At 33.6% G+C, this 17,639-nt stretch overlaps 2 protein-coding genes across 4 annotated transcripts in view; one reads left to right on the forward strand and one right to left on the reverse strand.

Annotated features, from left to right (window-relative positions):
- The window catches only part of LOC120767948 (5'-AMP-activated protein kinase subunit gamma-1), a 218,201-nt gene that overhangs the window by 13,089 nt on the left and 187,473 nt on the right, over nt 1–17,639 (forward strand). For 2 of the 3 annotated variants that reach the window (XM_040094338.1, XM_040094346.1), the window contains exon 1: nt 4,582–5,511. The exons of the other annotated variant lie outside the window; for it this stretch is intronic. The gene's annotated coding sequence lies outside the window, so the exon portion shown is untranslated. Of the gene's footprint in view, nt 1–4,581; nt 5,512–17,639 lie in introns of those variants that run through there. 3 annotated transcript variants of the gene reach the window in all.
- On the reverse strand, nt 14,135–16,332 carry LOC120767982 (slit homolog 2 protein). The gene has a single exon (XM_040094403.1). It carries the CDS (start codon nt 16,114–16,116, stop codon nt 14,254–14,256), a length of 1,863 nt encoding a protein of 620 aa, XP_039950337.1. The 5' UTR covers nt 16,117–16,332; the 3' UTR covers nt 14,135–14,253.

Genomic DNA, 17,639 nt, shown 5'->3' on the forward strand with positions numbered 1-17,639 from the left:
ATGTATGTATATTTTGTAACAACAAAAAGTACAAAAGGTAAAATAAGTCAGCTACTAGCTAGAGGTAATGGACAAATAGCATCGTCTAAATTGATGCGTGCTAACGTAAACGAGTAAATTCTAAACGATTTCGTTGTTACACTCGAATAGCTGAAGGCTTGGTATTGTGAAAACATCAAATGCTTGATGCTTTTGTAGGTAGAGGCCGACATTTGGTATCTCAGAATAATAACAAGAAGTGGAACTCCGGTAATTGTGGGCTAAAGTGTTGCCATCAAACAGAAGGCAAAAGAAATGAAAACGGCTTGGAATCGGGCAATTGTATGGAAGTATACGACTTTAGTACTTAGCAAACTAGCGACGAGTGTAAACGTATAACAACGTAGTCGGTGTTGATTTCGTTTAATTGTTTTTGGTTGGTCGGTCCGATACAAAACAGGAAACGGACCTTATAAATAAACAACTCAATTGCAGTGAGCATAAAAATTATTTAAAATACTAACTCAATATTGTTGCAAAGTAATTAATTAATATACGGTGTGAATTCGAGCGGACATTACGCCAACGATCGTGTGCATGTTCGTATGCAGTTCTGCGCCAACCGTTTTGCTCATCGTCAGTAAGTTTAGCTAACTTCGCGAGTGTTTGACGTTGTGCTGCGTTAATATTGCATTCAAAACAGTATTTAATGTTTGCCGTTTGTAAGAAAATTAAATATAAATGTCATTTAATTAATTGTGCAGTGTTTTTAATGAATGTTTGTTAAATACTTCGAGATTTCCAAGCGTGCGCGAAAGCAAAAGTGAAGCAAAACGAAGTATGTGCAATAAAGTTTATGAGAAATTAGAGAAAGAGCAAAGCTAAAATTTCTAAAATCCGATATAAAAATTCTTAATGCACGAGTGTACTATTTAGTGCAAGTGTGCCAATGGAAGTTGGAGCGGGAGAGAGTGGCAAAAATCAGCAAAAGTTAAGAAAAATATTGAAAGTAAATACTAAGTTAAACTGTATTCCGAGGAATATTGATTGATTTGTTTCCTAGCCGGTGCAGCTTGGCGACATAAATGAGTTTCAATATTTTCTAATATTAAAAGAAAGTGATATGCGTATTTGTTTACATTTAAACGAAGAAATTTCACAGAAAATATATATCATAAACAACTAAATTCTCATAAAATTAAAAGTGACTAAAACTGCGTAAATTAGTTCAAGGTGTCAATCTTATAATGAATCATAAAGGAATGCGATAGTTAACATTGCAAATACAAAGCAAATTACATGTTTTTCTATTTCCGACTTTTTCTAATATTTTGCGCATACAATTTTCTTCACTTTGCTTTTTCTGCTTACTTCATTCTAAGTATGCGGCAGATAAAATACTGTGTAAAATAGTGCTGACATTAATTTGTCTGGAAGCGTAAAATTTCAATTTATTCTAAGCGACAACAAATTGTTACATCTAGAATTACTTCGAAAGTCTAAGTATTGATGACAAATTTTTTTAAATTTTTAATTCAAATAGCTTAAAATAATAGTGAAGCCATGATAGAGTTAACTTTGATGATTTTCTAATAAACTCAGTGAAGTATTAAAAAGATATACAATAAAAGAAACATAAAATATGTATATAAAAGTGGCTGAAGTTGATATATTTGTAATTAAACAAAATAAAAATAAAACTGAATACATTTTTAAAAATAAAAAAAAACAAATAAAAAAAATAAATCATGACGATATAAAAATGAAAAATGTTTGTGTAAAATTAAATAATATTAAATTAATTCAAATAAATATAAAACTAGTAATTAAACAAAATAAAAATAAAATTGAATAAACTTTTTAAAATATACGTTTGTATGTATTGAAATCATAAAAGCTGCTTGTATGCCATTTGAAAATATTGCTTTCTATAACTTTCAAAAATTAAATTATGGCACTATAAAATTTGAAAATGTTTGTCGAAAATTGAATAATATTAAATAAATTTATACAAATATGATACTTCTAATTTAACAAAATAAAAATAAATGTAATAAATTTTTTAAAATATTTGTATTTAAATAATAAAAGCTGCCATTTGAAAATATGTATTGCCTCTATACCTTTCAAAAATTTAATTATGATGTTTTTATAATATTATGATAATTAATTAATGAATAACATTTAATTTGAAAATGTTTATGTAACATTAAATTAATTCATGTAAATATGATATCAGTATTATAATAAACGATATTATAAATATATTTCTTTATACATACATACATATATAATTTAATTCGCACTCGGCAAAAAATACATACTTGGCATTCAATATTTTTTCAATTGCTTCTAAAAACACTGATGGGGTGAAAGTTCTTAGCAGGATGTAAATCCGGCTCCGTTTCGTTGTAGTAAAACCGACTTTCTGATTATATTATAAAAAAAATATTTGTTGTGTATGTAGATATGTATGTATGTATGTATGTATGTAGAAGCAAATCGTGTCTGTTGTGCCTCATTTTCATTAAATACTTAACTTAATAATGCAACTAAATTGTGGAACTGGTTAAAATTTGTAATGCATTTTTATACGATTTGTAGACACATATACATATGTATATATGTACATAGTATGTAATATATCACCCCTGAGATTTTGAATGTTTATAAGCGAAGTCAATAAAGTAATAACTTAAAATCAAATCTTATGACTGGAAAATAAATTCAAAACGTGCAAAAATAAAGAAAATATGTTTCAAGTGTATGTATATGAAAAATTACAATAATTAATTGAGTATATTGCAAAAAAATTTTAAGGCTTAAAAACCAGTTTAAAACTCGATATATGTATCACACTTGCCAGTGTAACTTAAATAATTAAAAATTAAAATTAAATAAAATATGTTTTGTATAAATAGCCAGAAAATATTTATATAATATATGTATTATATACAATAAACTAATTTACGTGGTGAGTTTTGCGTTACCATTTAGACAACGTTTTAAAATCTAAATTATTTGTCAGTTCTGTGTTTTGTATTTGTTATCAGCGCGCAAAAAAATTTATTTCACTTCATTGTTGACTAAACTCATTATTTTCGTTGCAAAGCGTTGTTGAAAACCAACATATTATAAACGTTAAAAAACTAGCAAGCTCTAAACATTTTAAAACTACTCAGTATTAGAAAGAAACAACTAAATAACGTGGCAAAACAACTAGTTCAGCGAACACTAAAAAAAAATTAAAATTATTCCAAAGGAAATCAAAGCCATTAACGGCAAACAGCTGCTTTTGGTGTCAGTGGTGGCTCAAAGTCATCACCCCACCGTCCAATCGGCCTACATCACAAGCAGGTCAGGCGAATAACGAACGAATGCTTGACTGATAGGCGGCACTGGGCGAAATGGAACGAACACATAAAATAAAAGCAACGAGTCAAATGAGTGCGTATAATTCAAAACAAAAAAATAAACTTTTTTTAATGCAAAATAAAATAATTGTTGAATTAATTGTTCAATAGAAAATAAGAAAAGAAACAAGAGATTAACTAAAATGAAGGCATAACGTGCATTACATATGTGTATGTACATATGTGTGTATGACTACATTTTATATGTCAGTGAGTGTTGTAATAATGTAAACAAAAGAAAGGAAATACAGCGTTGTGACAACTGCAGGAGTTACAAATCCGCCATTTAGTGGTGGAAATATCAGCAAAAATGTAATAAACATACATACATACATAGATAAATAGAAATATTGTACAAAAGTGCATGGAATTTGTGTCGCATATTAATAGTATTACCTGGGGGAGCAAATAAAACAATTGTAAACGTGTGTGAAATGAAATAAATAAAAATGAAATGAAACGAAATATCGTGTTCCCTGACTTCGCTGATCACTACGACGACGTCACTAGCTGCGACAGTGATTGTTCATATGAATAAAGTACGTGTGTACCTGTGCATGTACATATATACTTAAGTACATGCTATGTATAGAAGTATGTATTTGGAAGCAACTCACCTTTGTTTTGCTCTTTGTATGTTTCTGTTTATAATATTGTTTTCATATTTGTTGCGTTGTTTTTAGCATTATTTTTTGCCTTTTCCTTTCTTTCCGTTTATACTATCTACACATTATTTTGTGTGCTGCGCAAAGCCTTGTACAAATTTTCCACAAAGTCGTCATGCTCTGCGTAGCTACTCGTACACATGTTTTCTCTCTCTCTCTCTCTCGTTCACAAGCGCTTTGTTTACATGATATTTGTGCGCTGCCCGGTCGCGCACTGCTGCTGATAAGATATAATGACCTCCTTATGTTGCTTTTCGGTGAAGAAATATTTGTTAGACATCTGAAGAGTTGATTTGTAAAAGTATTTGTGTGTGATTTTTGCCTTACTCCGCTCCACTCCCAGCTACGACTGTCTATTGGCAAAATTAAAGAAATAAATCATATTGTAGTGCAACAAGTTTTCACACTATATTTTGTAATAATTCAAAATTCCATTTTTAGTTTAATTTAGAAATGTACGAATGTCGATACAAAAAGCGATACATGTTTGAAATTAATACGAAAATAAACGAAGCTTGAAAATAATTGAAGAAAAAGGCAAACAAACAGTGCATATTTTGTTTCAGTGTAACTCGAAGTGTGAATTTTGTGTAAAATAATACCACGTTCGACATGCAAAAGCGCTGCAAAATAAAATATAAAAGTCAAAGTTAGTGAAAAAATAAATAAAAACGACCAGCAAATAAATAATATAATTTACATGAACAACGCAAAAGTTTGAATAATTAAAATTTTTTCTTCGCCTGCTGCTTAGTAAGTGTCACTGTGAAAACGAAATGCCAGCTTGTTGAAAAGCCAGAGCAGCAAATAAAAAAATCGTTTTACAAAGTAAAACCAAATTAAACAAATGTAAATTTTTAAAAAGTACCTAAATTAAAATATTTAAGAAAATACAAACAAGTTCAAAACAGTGTTTTAAAAAATTTGTAAAAATTATGAGAAGTTTTGAAAAGTGCCGCAGCTATATTAAAGCATAAAAAATAAACAAGCACTGCGTTGGTCTGCAAGTTTATACAACGAAAATAATAAAATTTCCACTAAAAATCCAAATTTTCACAAAAAAACCAAAATTGCCACAATAAACGTGTGGTAAAACCTCCGAAAAACGTGCCACTCATGGCAAAATCATTTACGCAGTTTATTGACACGCTCCCACAATTTTCCGTGTTACATTTTCCCCACAGTGTTTATGTGTTGTGTTTGTGCGTGAACGCCTAAAAGCTACACAAATATATACCTATATATTTTCGATTTCTTTGTTATTGTGTTGCATTGTGCATTTATTTCGTACAAATATATACATATACTTGTGCAGCAATATTAATTTATTTTCGTCTACGTTTGGTTTGTGCATAAACTCGAGCAGTGCTTCGTATTGCCGTCTACAATTTACCACAGCAACGTAAAAATACACCCTTTATCTCTTACACACAAAAACATACACCAAAAAATAGGTGCGTATATAATACATTTTTTTTATTTATCAAATTTTATTAGTTTTTATCTGTCGTGAAATATGCTACTCTTCGATTGTGTTGATATGACTTGGGGTTAATTTGTTTCATGTTGAAATTATTTATCTTATCTCAAAAATACTCTGGTATTTATCTTACAATTGTTGTGTGGAGAAAAAATGAATGCGTAGGGATTTTATTATGATTTTGTGCTGTCAAAATTGTTGTGTTATCTAATGTGCAAGTTTTAATCGAATAAATATTTTTCGAGTCTACAGAATGTGCTACATTGTCAAACACCATACAGGGTAATGAAATAGAATCAACACTGTTCGAATGTCAGTCTGTTTGTCTAATTTACACTATTCCATGTGATGAACACCAACAAAGGTGTATTCGTAAACAATTTCATGAAGATATACATACATATTTATTAATATGTATGTACATATGTATATTCAAAACGTTTTCAGGCATGAATTTGCATTCAAGCATATAAACGGAGCGAAAGGCAAACCAAGTTGCATTAAGGGGTTACATGGATTTCCTCGGGTAAAAAACAGCCTTTTGCAACAATATTTTTCTCATATAAAAATTGAAATATTTTATTAGAATTTTTTATTGTTTAAAATCTGAAATTTTTGGAAGAAAATATTTTAAACTCGGCCATTGCGACGCCTTTTCCGGTGACCCCTGCACCCGTGTTGGTGGTATAACTCTCTACAGGATTATTTAAAGTGAAAAAATAAGCGTTTTAGTTAAAACCTTAACTTAGAACTTGGACGAAGGTAAAGAACAGAAAATTGGATTTTTGGCAGACATTTTTTTTACAAAAAAAAAATGAAAATTTCAGTGAAAATTTCTCGACATTTTGTTTTTCCAAATCGTTAAAATTGAAAAAAAGATCTTCATCCAAGTCTTTAAGAATTGTATCTCAAAGACCTGTGTAAAATTTCATCAAGATCGGTGGAGTAGTTCTCGAGAAATCTTGCCAACCGACTTCAAAAACACAGTTTCGACAAAAACGCGTTTAAAGACGCTTTTAAGGGGTCAGTAGGGTAATATTATTTTTAAATTAACCGTTGAGTTTTAGAACACGCGTATAGTAAAGATATTTGGTATTTGTATTTTTTATAGTATTTATAATTTTTTTTTATTAAAATGCATCGTTCGGAGATCAACCTTACAATTTTCTGTAACAAACTTTGTAAGATAATCATTTCTAAGCCAGCTTAATAAGTGCTGTCGTGTCACAGTTTAATATTTTGTAATTTTTTTTGTAAATATTTCTGTGTTTGCGAGCGTTTTAGCGGCAAAAACCTCATTTAGTGTGAGTTTCTCCAGGCACGTAGGCTTTTAAATTGCATCAGCGTTAGGTTATTAATATATAGTATAATTTTAAACACGATTTTCGTGTTTTTTTCTTGTCAAGCTGATAATTCATTGCATTTAGTTATATAATTATAATAACTGAATAAGGCTACAAATAAAATTCAACATTCTATACCCAGAACAGGGTTAGTAAGTTGTTGTTTTAGTGGCACAATTCGGCCGAGTTGGCAGTCCTTTGCTGACCCGACTGTCGTGGGAACGGAATGGATTATTATCTATGGTAACTGTTCAATCTCCGAAGAAATTGTTATGTATATCACAACTTATTTGTCAAAAAAACATTATTTTTCTTAAATTTCGAATCGAAATAAATTTAGATGGCCTACTGCTGTTCTTGTTTATCACTATGTTCCATTTCCGAATTACAAAGCGGCAGTTGTTGCGACTCAATTTCATGGTGTATATTGAGAACTCTCAATTGTATGTTATGAACAATTAATTTTTTTATGTCTTTTGCTATAAATTATATGTAAGTGTCATCAGTGCGATTCTCAGCTGCCCTTTGATATTTCAAAATTCTTCATATGTATGTATATGTACATACATATATCTTTATCGTTAGATTCTTTCTGTGTAGCAACCCTGAAGCAAATATTTGCAAGGGGGTTTTTGTGATGTGTTGTGCTCTATGAGTGATCTCAACACAAAAGGTTATTTGCCTGCCTATAATCGCGTACATTCTTAATGAATATATTTTATTACTTGTAAATCTAGTCTACATATTTAAAAGGTGCACCACGTAAATTAAATTCCAGGCTAATGACTTCAGAAATCAATATTTCCTACGACTACTAGATTTTGAACTTTTTTACTATTTGCTTACGTTAGCGCAAGCGTAGTGTAAAATGTGCAGTTAATTTATTAATTTTGTACACTGCAAATTTATTTCAAAAATTTAAAATTTTTTTTAACCAAACAGCGAAGTGACTACATGTGAACGGTGATGCATTTCGATGAACAGAAACTATCAATTTCTATTCTGTGAGAGTTAAATTTTGACTCTAAATTTATATATTAAAATTTCTTTCCTTATTATTTTTATGAACATCGAGGTTAATTACTTTTTTAAAGAAAGAAACATGGAAACTTCAAATTTAATGGGGAATGTTCATTAGCAATCGAAAGAACATTCTTTGGTATTTATTTTTTGAAGATTAGGTCAGATGGTCCATACGTTGAGTCCAATTTTTGATGACTCGTTCGATTATTTCAACTGGTAACTGACGAATGACTCGCGTGATGTTTGCTCCAAGCTCTGAATCGAAGTGAGATTGTCCGCATAGACTTTAGACTTTACATATCCCCACAAGAAAAAGTCTAACGGTGTAATATCACACGATTTGAAACCAAATGTCGCCGAGATCTCGAGCTACAATTTCAGGCATCGAATAGTCGGTTATTATGACGCAATAACGGTTGCCATTGACGGTTATGTTCTCAACGGTATCATTTTTGAAGAAATATGGACCGATGTTTCCATCAGCCCACAAACCACACCAAACCGTTGTTTTTTCTGAATGAAATGGCAGCTCTTGAATCTCTTCAGGTTTCTTTTCGTCACAAATGCGGCAAGTTTGCTTGTTAACTTACCCATTGAGTCAGAAATGAACCTCATTGCTGAACAAAATTTGGCCCGAAAACATCAGATCTTCTTGGAATTTTTCAAGAACCCATAGACCAAAGCGATGTACTATATGTATGTATTTATTTATATATATATACACTACGTCATTTTAGAGGTTATGTTCGATTCGAGAACAAAAGACTTGTTTTTAGCAAGAATTATAAAAAATATTTCAAAAGCTTTAATTTTAAAATTACGCATTATAGTATATGTTTATTGCAAAAAATTGCTATTTCCCAGATTTATCACCTGAATAAAAACAGTCTTCCGAATAATAGCTCGAAAGCAATAATTTGAATATTTAAATTTTTTAGAAACTGAAACATTTTTCAAATATCCTCAGCACCAAGACTAAAATATCAAATTTTGGTGAAAATAGACGTGCCCTCAATTAATGCGGAAAATTCGACAATCATTCAGTTAGAGTAAAAGCGAATGAGTAAGAGTGAGTGAGTAAGAGAGTGGTGCTCAATTTCTCTCTTAAAGGAGTTTTGATTGAGTTTGCGATATAAAGTTTACCAGATATGTACCAAAAATTTTTTTTTTTTTACAAAAATGACGACTAGTAGCGCTAATAAACATCACCCAGAGCGTTTACGTGGCAGTACTAGCTCTGAGTAAAATTTTTCTAAATTTAATTTCAAATATTTGCTTCCATATGAGATAATTGATTGAGCCCCAGCCTTCCTGAATCGGTTTTTTCTATTACTATAGGAGAAAGAGACTAATGGGGAAGTAATTAAAAAACACTTAAGTGAGGAAACTACTCAACTTCATTTAAACAATATGACAAATAATATAAGCGATAAAATTCAATTAGTATTTACTGACGAGTTGTGCTTATTATAACAGTACATTTAATTTGAAAAATCGAACAACTTTTTATGCGAAAGTATTTCTAGCGAAGTTAAGTCTACAAGTATTACGTATATGAACAGATTGACGTAAAAGCCTGCAAAACAGTCCCGCGCTCGATTTAAAGTGATGCGTTTACGCTCCCGCTACACTTTCTACATTTTAGTTTATCAATTTCTCTGTGCTTTAAGGTTTTTGTGTTTATATTTTCTTAAATATTGCTGCTTAATAAATATATGCTCACTTTGATTATATGTTTTATCAATTCAATTACGGAAATGCCAACCAAGCTGGCAATTGTCAGTGTAAAAAAAAAAATTTCCGCTCGCTTTGTATTTGATAAGCATCAATTAGTGCAAATTATTCGAGAATAATAACTATAATTGGAAAAGTAAATGACAGTACACGAGTATGTAGCGCTGAAATCAAGCGCTTGTTGTGCACTATCGAGCGTTAATTAACTGTTGACGGTGTAAATAGCCGAACGCTGAACGCGTTTTGAAGAAGTAAAACTTATATTTTAAAATATATGACATGTCGGATCCTTAGCTTGACTGCATAGAAATCGAAACTATAATCACATATGAGCTGCAACTGATCTCAAAGTAAAGAGGAATCTTTAGAATTGAAATATGCGATCGGCACTCAAAGACACCACGTGATACCAATCAAGTGAATTGTGCACTTTCAATGTCTGCAAATCAAATTTCAAACGGTTTTTATATTTTTCTTTTTTATCAATAATCGATTTATCGGTTTATGAGTAGTAAGGGTCCGCATGCGATCGCTTTTACGTTTATGTTATATAAAGTAATAGTGATTACGAATCTGAAGAAAATTATGTCTACACTTATCTGTATATGTACAAATGTACGATACAAGGTGCGTGCCAAAGTCAACAGGACTTAAAAAAAACAGAACAAATGGTTTTTTCGGCAAAATCAATTTATTTTATTCAAAATAGTCTCCTTCTACTTCAATGTAGCTTTTTGCACTGTCCAAAAGCATGCCGAACGAGTGTTTCAACTCGTTGCCCAGTATGGCCGCCAGCATGCCGGTGCAAGCCTTTTCAATGGCCTCTACGTCTCTATAACGCTTTCCTTTCATGGTCAAATGTATTTTTTCGAAAAGGAAGAAGTCGCACGGTGCCATATCAGGTGACTACGGGGAGTGATTAATGGTTAAAATATTATTTTTGGTCAAATAATCGGTCACAAGCGTCGATCGATCCGAGCAATTTTTGGTCGTCAGTCAATTTGTGCGGAACAAACCGTGCACACACCTTTCGTAAGCCCAAACGTTCAGTCAAAATGCGATAAATCGATGTTTTGGAGATGTTCAATTCCATTTCCATGAATTGCAATGTTGATTTTGGCTGATTTTTGATAAATTCACGCACAGTTTCGATGGAATTTCTGATGATCACGGATTTTGATTGGCCCACATGTTGATCGTCATTTATGTCCTCACGATCACTTTGAAAACTTTGAAACCACTCGTGAATTCTGCTACGGGATAGGTAATCATCGCCATAAACTTGTTTCATTAATTGAAACGTTTCGGTAAAAGTTTTACCAATTTTAAAACAAGATTTAATTCTGGCTCTTTGTTCGAAGCTCATTTTCGCAACGATAACACAAACATACTGGCACTTAAAACGCAATAACTTCACTTCCAATCGATGAAATGTCATGAAACTCTCACTGGACAATCGATAAAAATAGCAGATTCTAACGCACCATAGATCGATATATAGATGGCGCCACCAGGCGGCGCTAGATTCAAAAAGTCCTGTTTACCTTGGAATACCCCTTTTATATACATATTTGTATGTTAACATATTTAAATAGCTTAACACTCGAATACGCTTTGTTGTTGCATTGTTCTTAAAACTTTTCGCCGCATACAAATCAGAAGAGTCAAGTTCCGCTTTCAAGGTGTCAACATACGTAATGCTAAAAAATATATGCGAAAATGTGAGTGTATACAAATACATATGAATATGTATATCTATATACACAAACAATTACAGTAGTATTTGTTTTGTAGCGCTTTCATATCTTGATATAGAACATTGCGATTGCTTGAGAGTGAAGTAAACATTTGAATAACTCATTTACATTTGCATTTATCTAAGAATACTTTCAATGATTTGCATATATATGTATGTATGGACATACATATGTATTGCTCTTTGATTTGCTAATAAACATCGAACAGGGCTGGAATGAACATTATAACGGGTGATCAAGTAGAGGCAATTTTTTAAATAGCCTGTTTTTTGACAGCTCACGCATGAGGCGTATCAAGCTGTCATGTTATTTTTGTTCAGTAATGCATTTCATCATGGTAAGACTTGCTCCTTAACAACGTTTACAAATCGTTCAATTTTAATACGAAATTTCACGTTCTGATTATAAGAAAATAATAGAAATAGAGGCTACAATTAAGAGCTCATTCTTGGATAAACTTTCTAAGTGTCTATCAACCAATTTTCAAGTAACAAGCGAAGATTTTTTTTTTTGACCCACCCTAATATATTTATATTTTTGTTCGAGTTTTTTTTTCACCAGATTTCAGTCAAATATTTGACCAAATATGCTTTTACCACACTTTCAGTTGTCAATACTCGATCATATAACATAAATATTAATATTATGTTTAGTATACAGTGTATACCATAATATTTGTATTTTTTTCAAAAATTTTATGCGTCGGAACGCACTTATTTACAATAAAAATTATCCGAAAGAAATATGCAAATGATTCTCTAACCAATTGTGACCACTTTTTGGCAAGCAAAAATGTTTGCTTCTAAAAATAAGTGCTGATCGTAAAAAACACTTAAATTTGTCATATTTGTATGATAAATGGTTCTGCAAGCGTCATGCATGGCTTTTAATCTTTTATGACCGAAACTTTTTGTTTTCTGTTTGTTTTCCTAATAATATAGGCACTTTGAAAAAAATATGTGAAATTTCAAAAAAAAATATATATAGTATATATGGAAACTAAAATGACATGAGTAGACCCTATAAATCAAAAAACTATACATCATCATAAGTGGTTTACAACTTCCGTTGATGGACAATGGTTTGTGTGTTTTAGGTTTTTGAAAATTGCCAAATTGTCTGCCATGGAATTATGTATGTTGGCTTTTCATCGAAGACGCAAACCAATTTTCAAGTAAAGCGGTACTATTTCAGCGATTAGTTGAGTTTTATTTTTGGTATTGTATTAATGTTGCGATAATTCGCATTTTTGAGCTTATTTCTATTAAGTTTTCAATGATAAAATTCGATCTTTATTTTCGCATATACTTCGCAAATCGATTAGTTTATTACAAAAACGTTTTTTCATAGCCTCTTCATATTTATTTTTTTTAACTTTTGATTAGATGCTAGATTCGGACTGATTGTGGTATTTTCTTGCACCAAACTCTCTCATTCTACTATCGCAAGCAGCTCAACTACATATACATATAAATCACGAATGCATATAGCTGTATTATCTCTTTACTGATAACACCGCTATTTTCCTGAGAATTTTGCAACAAACTTTATTAATTAAACGGAAAAGTATGATCACACAATCAGTGCGATGAATAATATATGTTTCTGAAAATCTGTGGACGTAACTTGCGTTCTTGGAAAATTTTCACGAACTTGTTTTCCAAACTCAAATGTTTCGTTAATGGATACTAAACACGAAAAAAGTCGAGCTATTCACGTATTCTTTCATTATTCTATGAAAACGTTTTCAAAGAGCCGCCCGGCCGGTACTGAATTGAAAACCTTCAAAGCTGGAGTGTTAACTTCCATCCGGACAACATTACCAGGCCTCTAGCCCTGTCTCTTGATTCGCTGAACTATGTCCAATGTTGCCGTATATCTCTTGCTCATCGTTCCATCGAATGCGATATTCACCGTTGCCAATGCGCAAAGGACCATAAATCTTCCGCAAGACCTTTCTCTCGAGCACTGCTAAGGCCGACTCAACAGATGATGTCATTGTCCATGCCTCCGCACCTTATAGCACGGGATATAACGGGAATAATGAGTGACTTATAGAGTTGTTCATCGAGAGGGGACTTTACTTTTTAATTGCCTACTCAGTCCGAAGCAGCACCGGTTGGCAAGAGTTATTCTGCGCTGGATTTCGAGACTGACATTGTTGTTGGTTTTAATATTGGTTACCATATAGACGAAATTATCTATAATTTCGATGTTATAACTGTCAGCAATGACGTGGGAGGCAAGTCGCGTGTGCGACGAATGTTTGTTTGATAAAAGGAAATATTTCTTTCTAACCTTGTTCACTACCAGACCCAATTAGTTCGCTTCCTTATCCTGTCTGGAGGAAGCAGAACCAATGATATCAATATCATCGGCGTATGACAGCAGCTGTACTCTCTTATAGAAGATTGTACCTTCTCTATTCAGCTCTGCAGCTCGAATTATTTGCTACAGCAGTACATTGAAGAAGTCACATGATAGGCAGTAGCCTTATTTTAAACCTCGTTTGGTATCGAACGCTCGGAGAGGTCTTTCCCGATCCCGACCTTGCATTTTATGTCAGCGAAAACTCGTTAACCAAATCTCCAAATCAAACAAAGATCTGTCTAAGAAAACAAACTGATTTAGCAAAATTCAAATATATTTAACTGTGCATATATACAAAAAAAGTTTACATTTTAATCGAAGTTACATATTTTCGCTAAACCAAGAACAACAACAGTAAAAACTCCAAAGATCATTTGAGCTTTTGCTTAAACACATTCAATTTTTATTTAAAACCACAAACATACAAATATTTTGAAAAAAAAAACTTTTAATGTAAAATCATTTAATTTAGATTGGGATAATGTATACTTAAACCGTGATCGTAACATGCTGAAAGAGCGTGGCATTTATGTTTTCAAAGGCACGCAAACGCGCATTCAAGTCCTCGATCTGCTGAAAGACACGATCGAATTTTTGCTCATAAATGCCCACAATAGCCTTAAGCTCCCTACGAAGGCTCTCCAACTCTTGTTCGGGATGCTTTTGCAGCTGTGCTAGTGCACCCACAGCATTGGCAATACCGTTGGGTTGAACATTACTCGCCGTGCCGACGTCTTCCATTGCCTCTGTGTCTTCTATGCGATACATACACGCAATATCGTTGATATATTCACCCGGAAATTCGCTGTCCATCACATCGTGACCGTAAGCAATGTTTTGCGGCTTCAGCAGCATATCCATAAGTATGTTCAAATTGTAGCAGTTCCAATCATTGCCGCGTATATCGAAATTCCGCAATTTCTCCAGATACTTGAAGTTTTGCGGATTGATCTCGCGCAACCGATTGTAGGAGACATTGAGAAAGCTCAATTCCGGCTGCGCAGCAATCACCTCGACGGGCAATTGTTGCAAGCCGCAATTGCCGAGATTTAAACGTTTCAAAGCGCTGGCCAACCAAGGCGTCGGCAGTGTGCGCAACTGTGGATTGTCACACAAGTCGAGTACTTGCAGCTCGGTGGCGCGCGTCAGCGAAGCCACCTGTTCCAGTGAATTGTTACGCAGTGTCAACGTTTTTAAAATCTCCGGCTGTGCAAAGTACAATTCTTGTATGTGATTGTGGCTCAGATCGACATTGCGTACATAACCGTAAATGTTGACACGCGTGAGCGCACAATTGGCGGCGATCAAATTCTGCAATTGCAACATCAATACGAGTGTGCGCAATTCGCGATTATTTCCAATATCCAAAATAATAAACTTTGACTGACGTCGGAAAGTGTTGTCATCAATATGCTTGAGCTGATTATCGCGCATCGAGAGTATTAATAAATTCACATTGTTGGTGAAGAGTTGATTGTTGAGTGTGTGTATGCGATTATTGTCCAAACGTAATTCCTCCAAAGCGGTCAGCTCATCGAACAGTCCCTTCGGTAGTTGTGTCAGGCGATTATTGCTCATATCCAAATAACGCAACGACGTCAAACCGTCAAAACTATCGCTATCCAATTGTAGCAAGCGATTCGAATCAAGAAAGAGATATTGTAAATCGCTCGCGTATTTGAAAGTGCTCTCGGTAATCACTTGCAGGCGATTATTGGAGAGTAATAGTATGCGTAGATTTTGTGCCATTAGAAAGCACTCCCACGTCACCACTTCTATGGAACAGTTACGCATATCCAACTCCTTAATGCTCACCGCATAGAAGAGATTTAGCGGAAAGCGCGCAAATGTCGAATTCTCAAAGATCAGCGTATCGTAGTTGCGCGCATTCACAATATCATAGGTGGTACCCTCCTTATTAATACGTACCTCGGTTTTGATATCGAAGAAGGCCACCTCATCCAGTCTGCCGTAGTGAAAATTGTAGCAAAAGCTCTCGAGACATTTATCATCCATACTCTCGATGTTGCGCAGTTGTGGTCGCGCGTCCTCAAAATTGTTTGTAACCTCAAAATTGTTTGTAACCTCAAAATTATTTGTATCCCCAAAATTATTTGTATCCCCAAAATTATTCGAGAGTTGTGTCGTGCGTGTAGTCGTCGTCGGCTCAGCAGCATTGGTGGGTGTGTTATCATCCGTTTCGAACGATTGCAGGCTCAGCTCTATGTTGTCTTCAATTGTGTCGGCGTCGAAGTCTGCGTCTTCATATTCCACGCTTTGTGCGGCATTCGGCGCGTATACGAACAGTGCCAAAAATAGTAGCGTGCGAGCGTATTCGTGTTTCAAATTCATGTTTCAAGTAGCGTTGCTTGAAATTTGCGTTAATTTGGAATGTTATTGTTTTTTTTAGTTCTTTGTATATATATTTTGTGCAAAAAATTCGACTTGCGCGACGCTAAGCGCTCTTATATCGCAGCCCTTGTTGCCTTTGTGTGTCGTGTTGTAATTTTCTTCGATTTTAGCAATTTGCTCCGTATTCGCCGACAGTCGGCTTTTGACTGATCTCATTAATGCAATCATATATTTCGTGCTAAAATTTGCTATAGTTTCGCCGATCCGCTCAATGTGTGTGTCCGTACACTAAATAATTGTGTTGTATGTATGTTCCATTTCAATGATATTTTATTAAAATGATTTGTTTTTGCTTTGCGCTTTTATAAGTAAAAAAAATTGTCAGAATAATGAAAAAATATGATTTGCAAATTGTACACAATTGTTGGTTTTGTTGTTGTGCCGCCACTCAATAGATCATCATTCGGCTTTGTATTTATTTATACCTGACCTTTACCGTTCTCATCGCAGCATTTGTGATTTTTTGATATTTCTATATATACATTTTTATTTATTTTCCCTTTTTTTTGCATATTTTCCGTATAAATAATAGGGCTTCGTATTATTTTCGCATTTGTTGTCATTGTTCCGCCTAAAACGAAAATTGCTCTCGTGCTTTACTCTATGGTTATCTGGTTTTTACAAGTTTTGTACTACACTTTCTCATATACTATACTTTGGCACCAAGTTATATGGAAAATAATAATGAAATATTTAGCATTGTGTGCCTGACGCTTTCCAAACATCACAAGCTCCCGCTCGAGGCACGAGTATTGCCCGTATTTTTATAGCTTACATTGTTGTGCTATATACTTTCGTCTAGCGCTCGTAGAGCTTGGTGCGTTCAAGCCGTTGTTTGTGCAGCTAATTCTAATAACATTTGCTCTGATAATAACCGTGAAGCGATTAAAATAGCTACGCTTGAGTAAATTTAGCTGCCGTATAGTCTGATGATCTTTATCTGATATTATTTTGCAATTGCAATACGCCATTGTAGTAACTTTTGTAGAGCATTCTGTTCTACAAACATTTTTAATGAAATTCTCTCTTATATAAATTCAATATATTACTTGAGCAATTGTTCATTTGGGTTTGATATTTACCCGAAATCTCGTTCTTCCTTATTCAACTAGGACGCCAGTCATTGCGGCGATGTGCGTCTTCCTGAGAATTATTAGTTAAACAAACCTTTTACGTTCTACTTTAGAGCTGAAGACTTTTTAACAAGTGCTGGTTGTTGCCCAACGCTTGCTGCGCTTGCGCGAAGCCCATAGAACCAATTCGAGGACAATGGAACCCCTGCTCGTTCTATCCTGATGGAAATTGCGTATACCTAAGTGCCTTTTCCTGCAAGCCTACCGGCTTGCCTGTGACCGGGCACCCAGACAGCCAGGTCATACACTTCTTGACTAGCTTAGAGCTCACTGCCAGCGAGCTGTGGTCCATGTTATTAGCGATGCAGTTGAAGTGAGAGAGAAATTCGG

Source organism: Bactrocera tryoni, chromosome 1, assembly GCF_016617805.1.
Source record: "Bactrocera tryoni isolate S06 chromosome 1, CSIRO_BtryS06_freeze2, whole genome shotgun sequence".
Lineage (NCBI taxonomy): Eukaryota > Metazoa > Arthropoda > Insecta > Diptera > Tephritidae > Bactrocera > Bactrocera tryoni.

Bases quoted from the DNA above. Each gene is read 5' to 3' on its own strand.
- LOC120767982 (XM_040094403.1), bottom strand. From the start codon at position 16,116: ATGAATTTGAAACACGAATACGCTCGCACGCTACTATTTTTGGCACTG.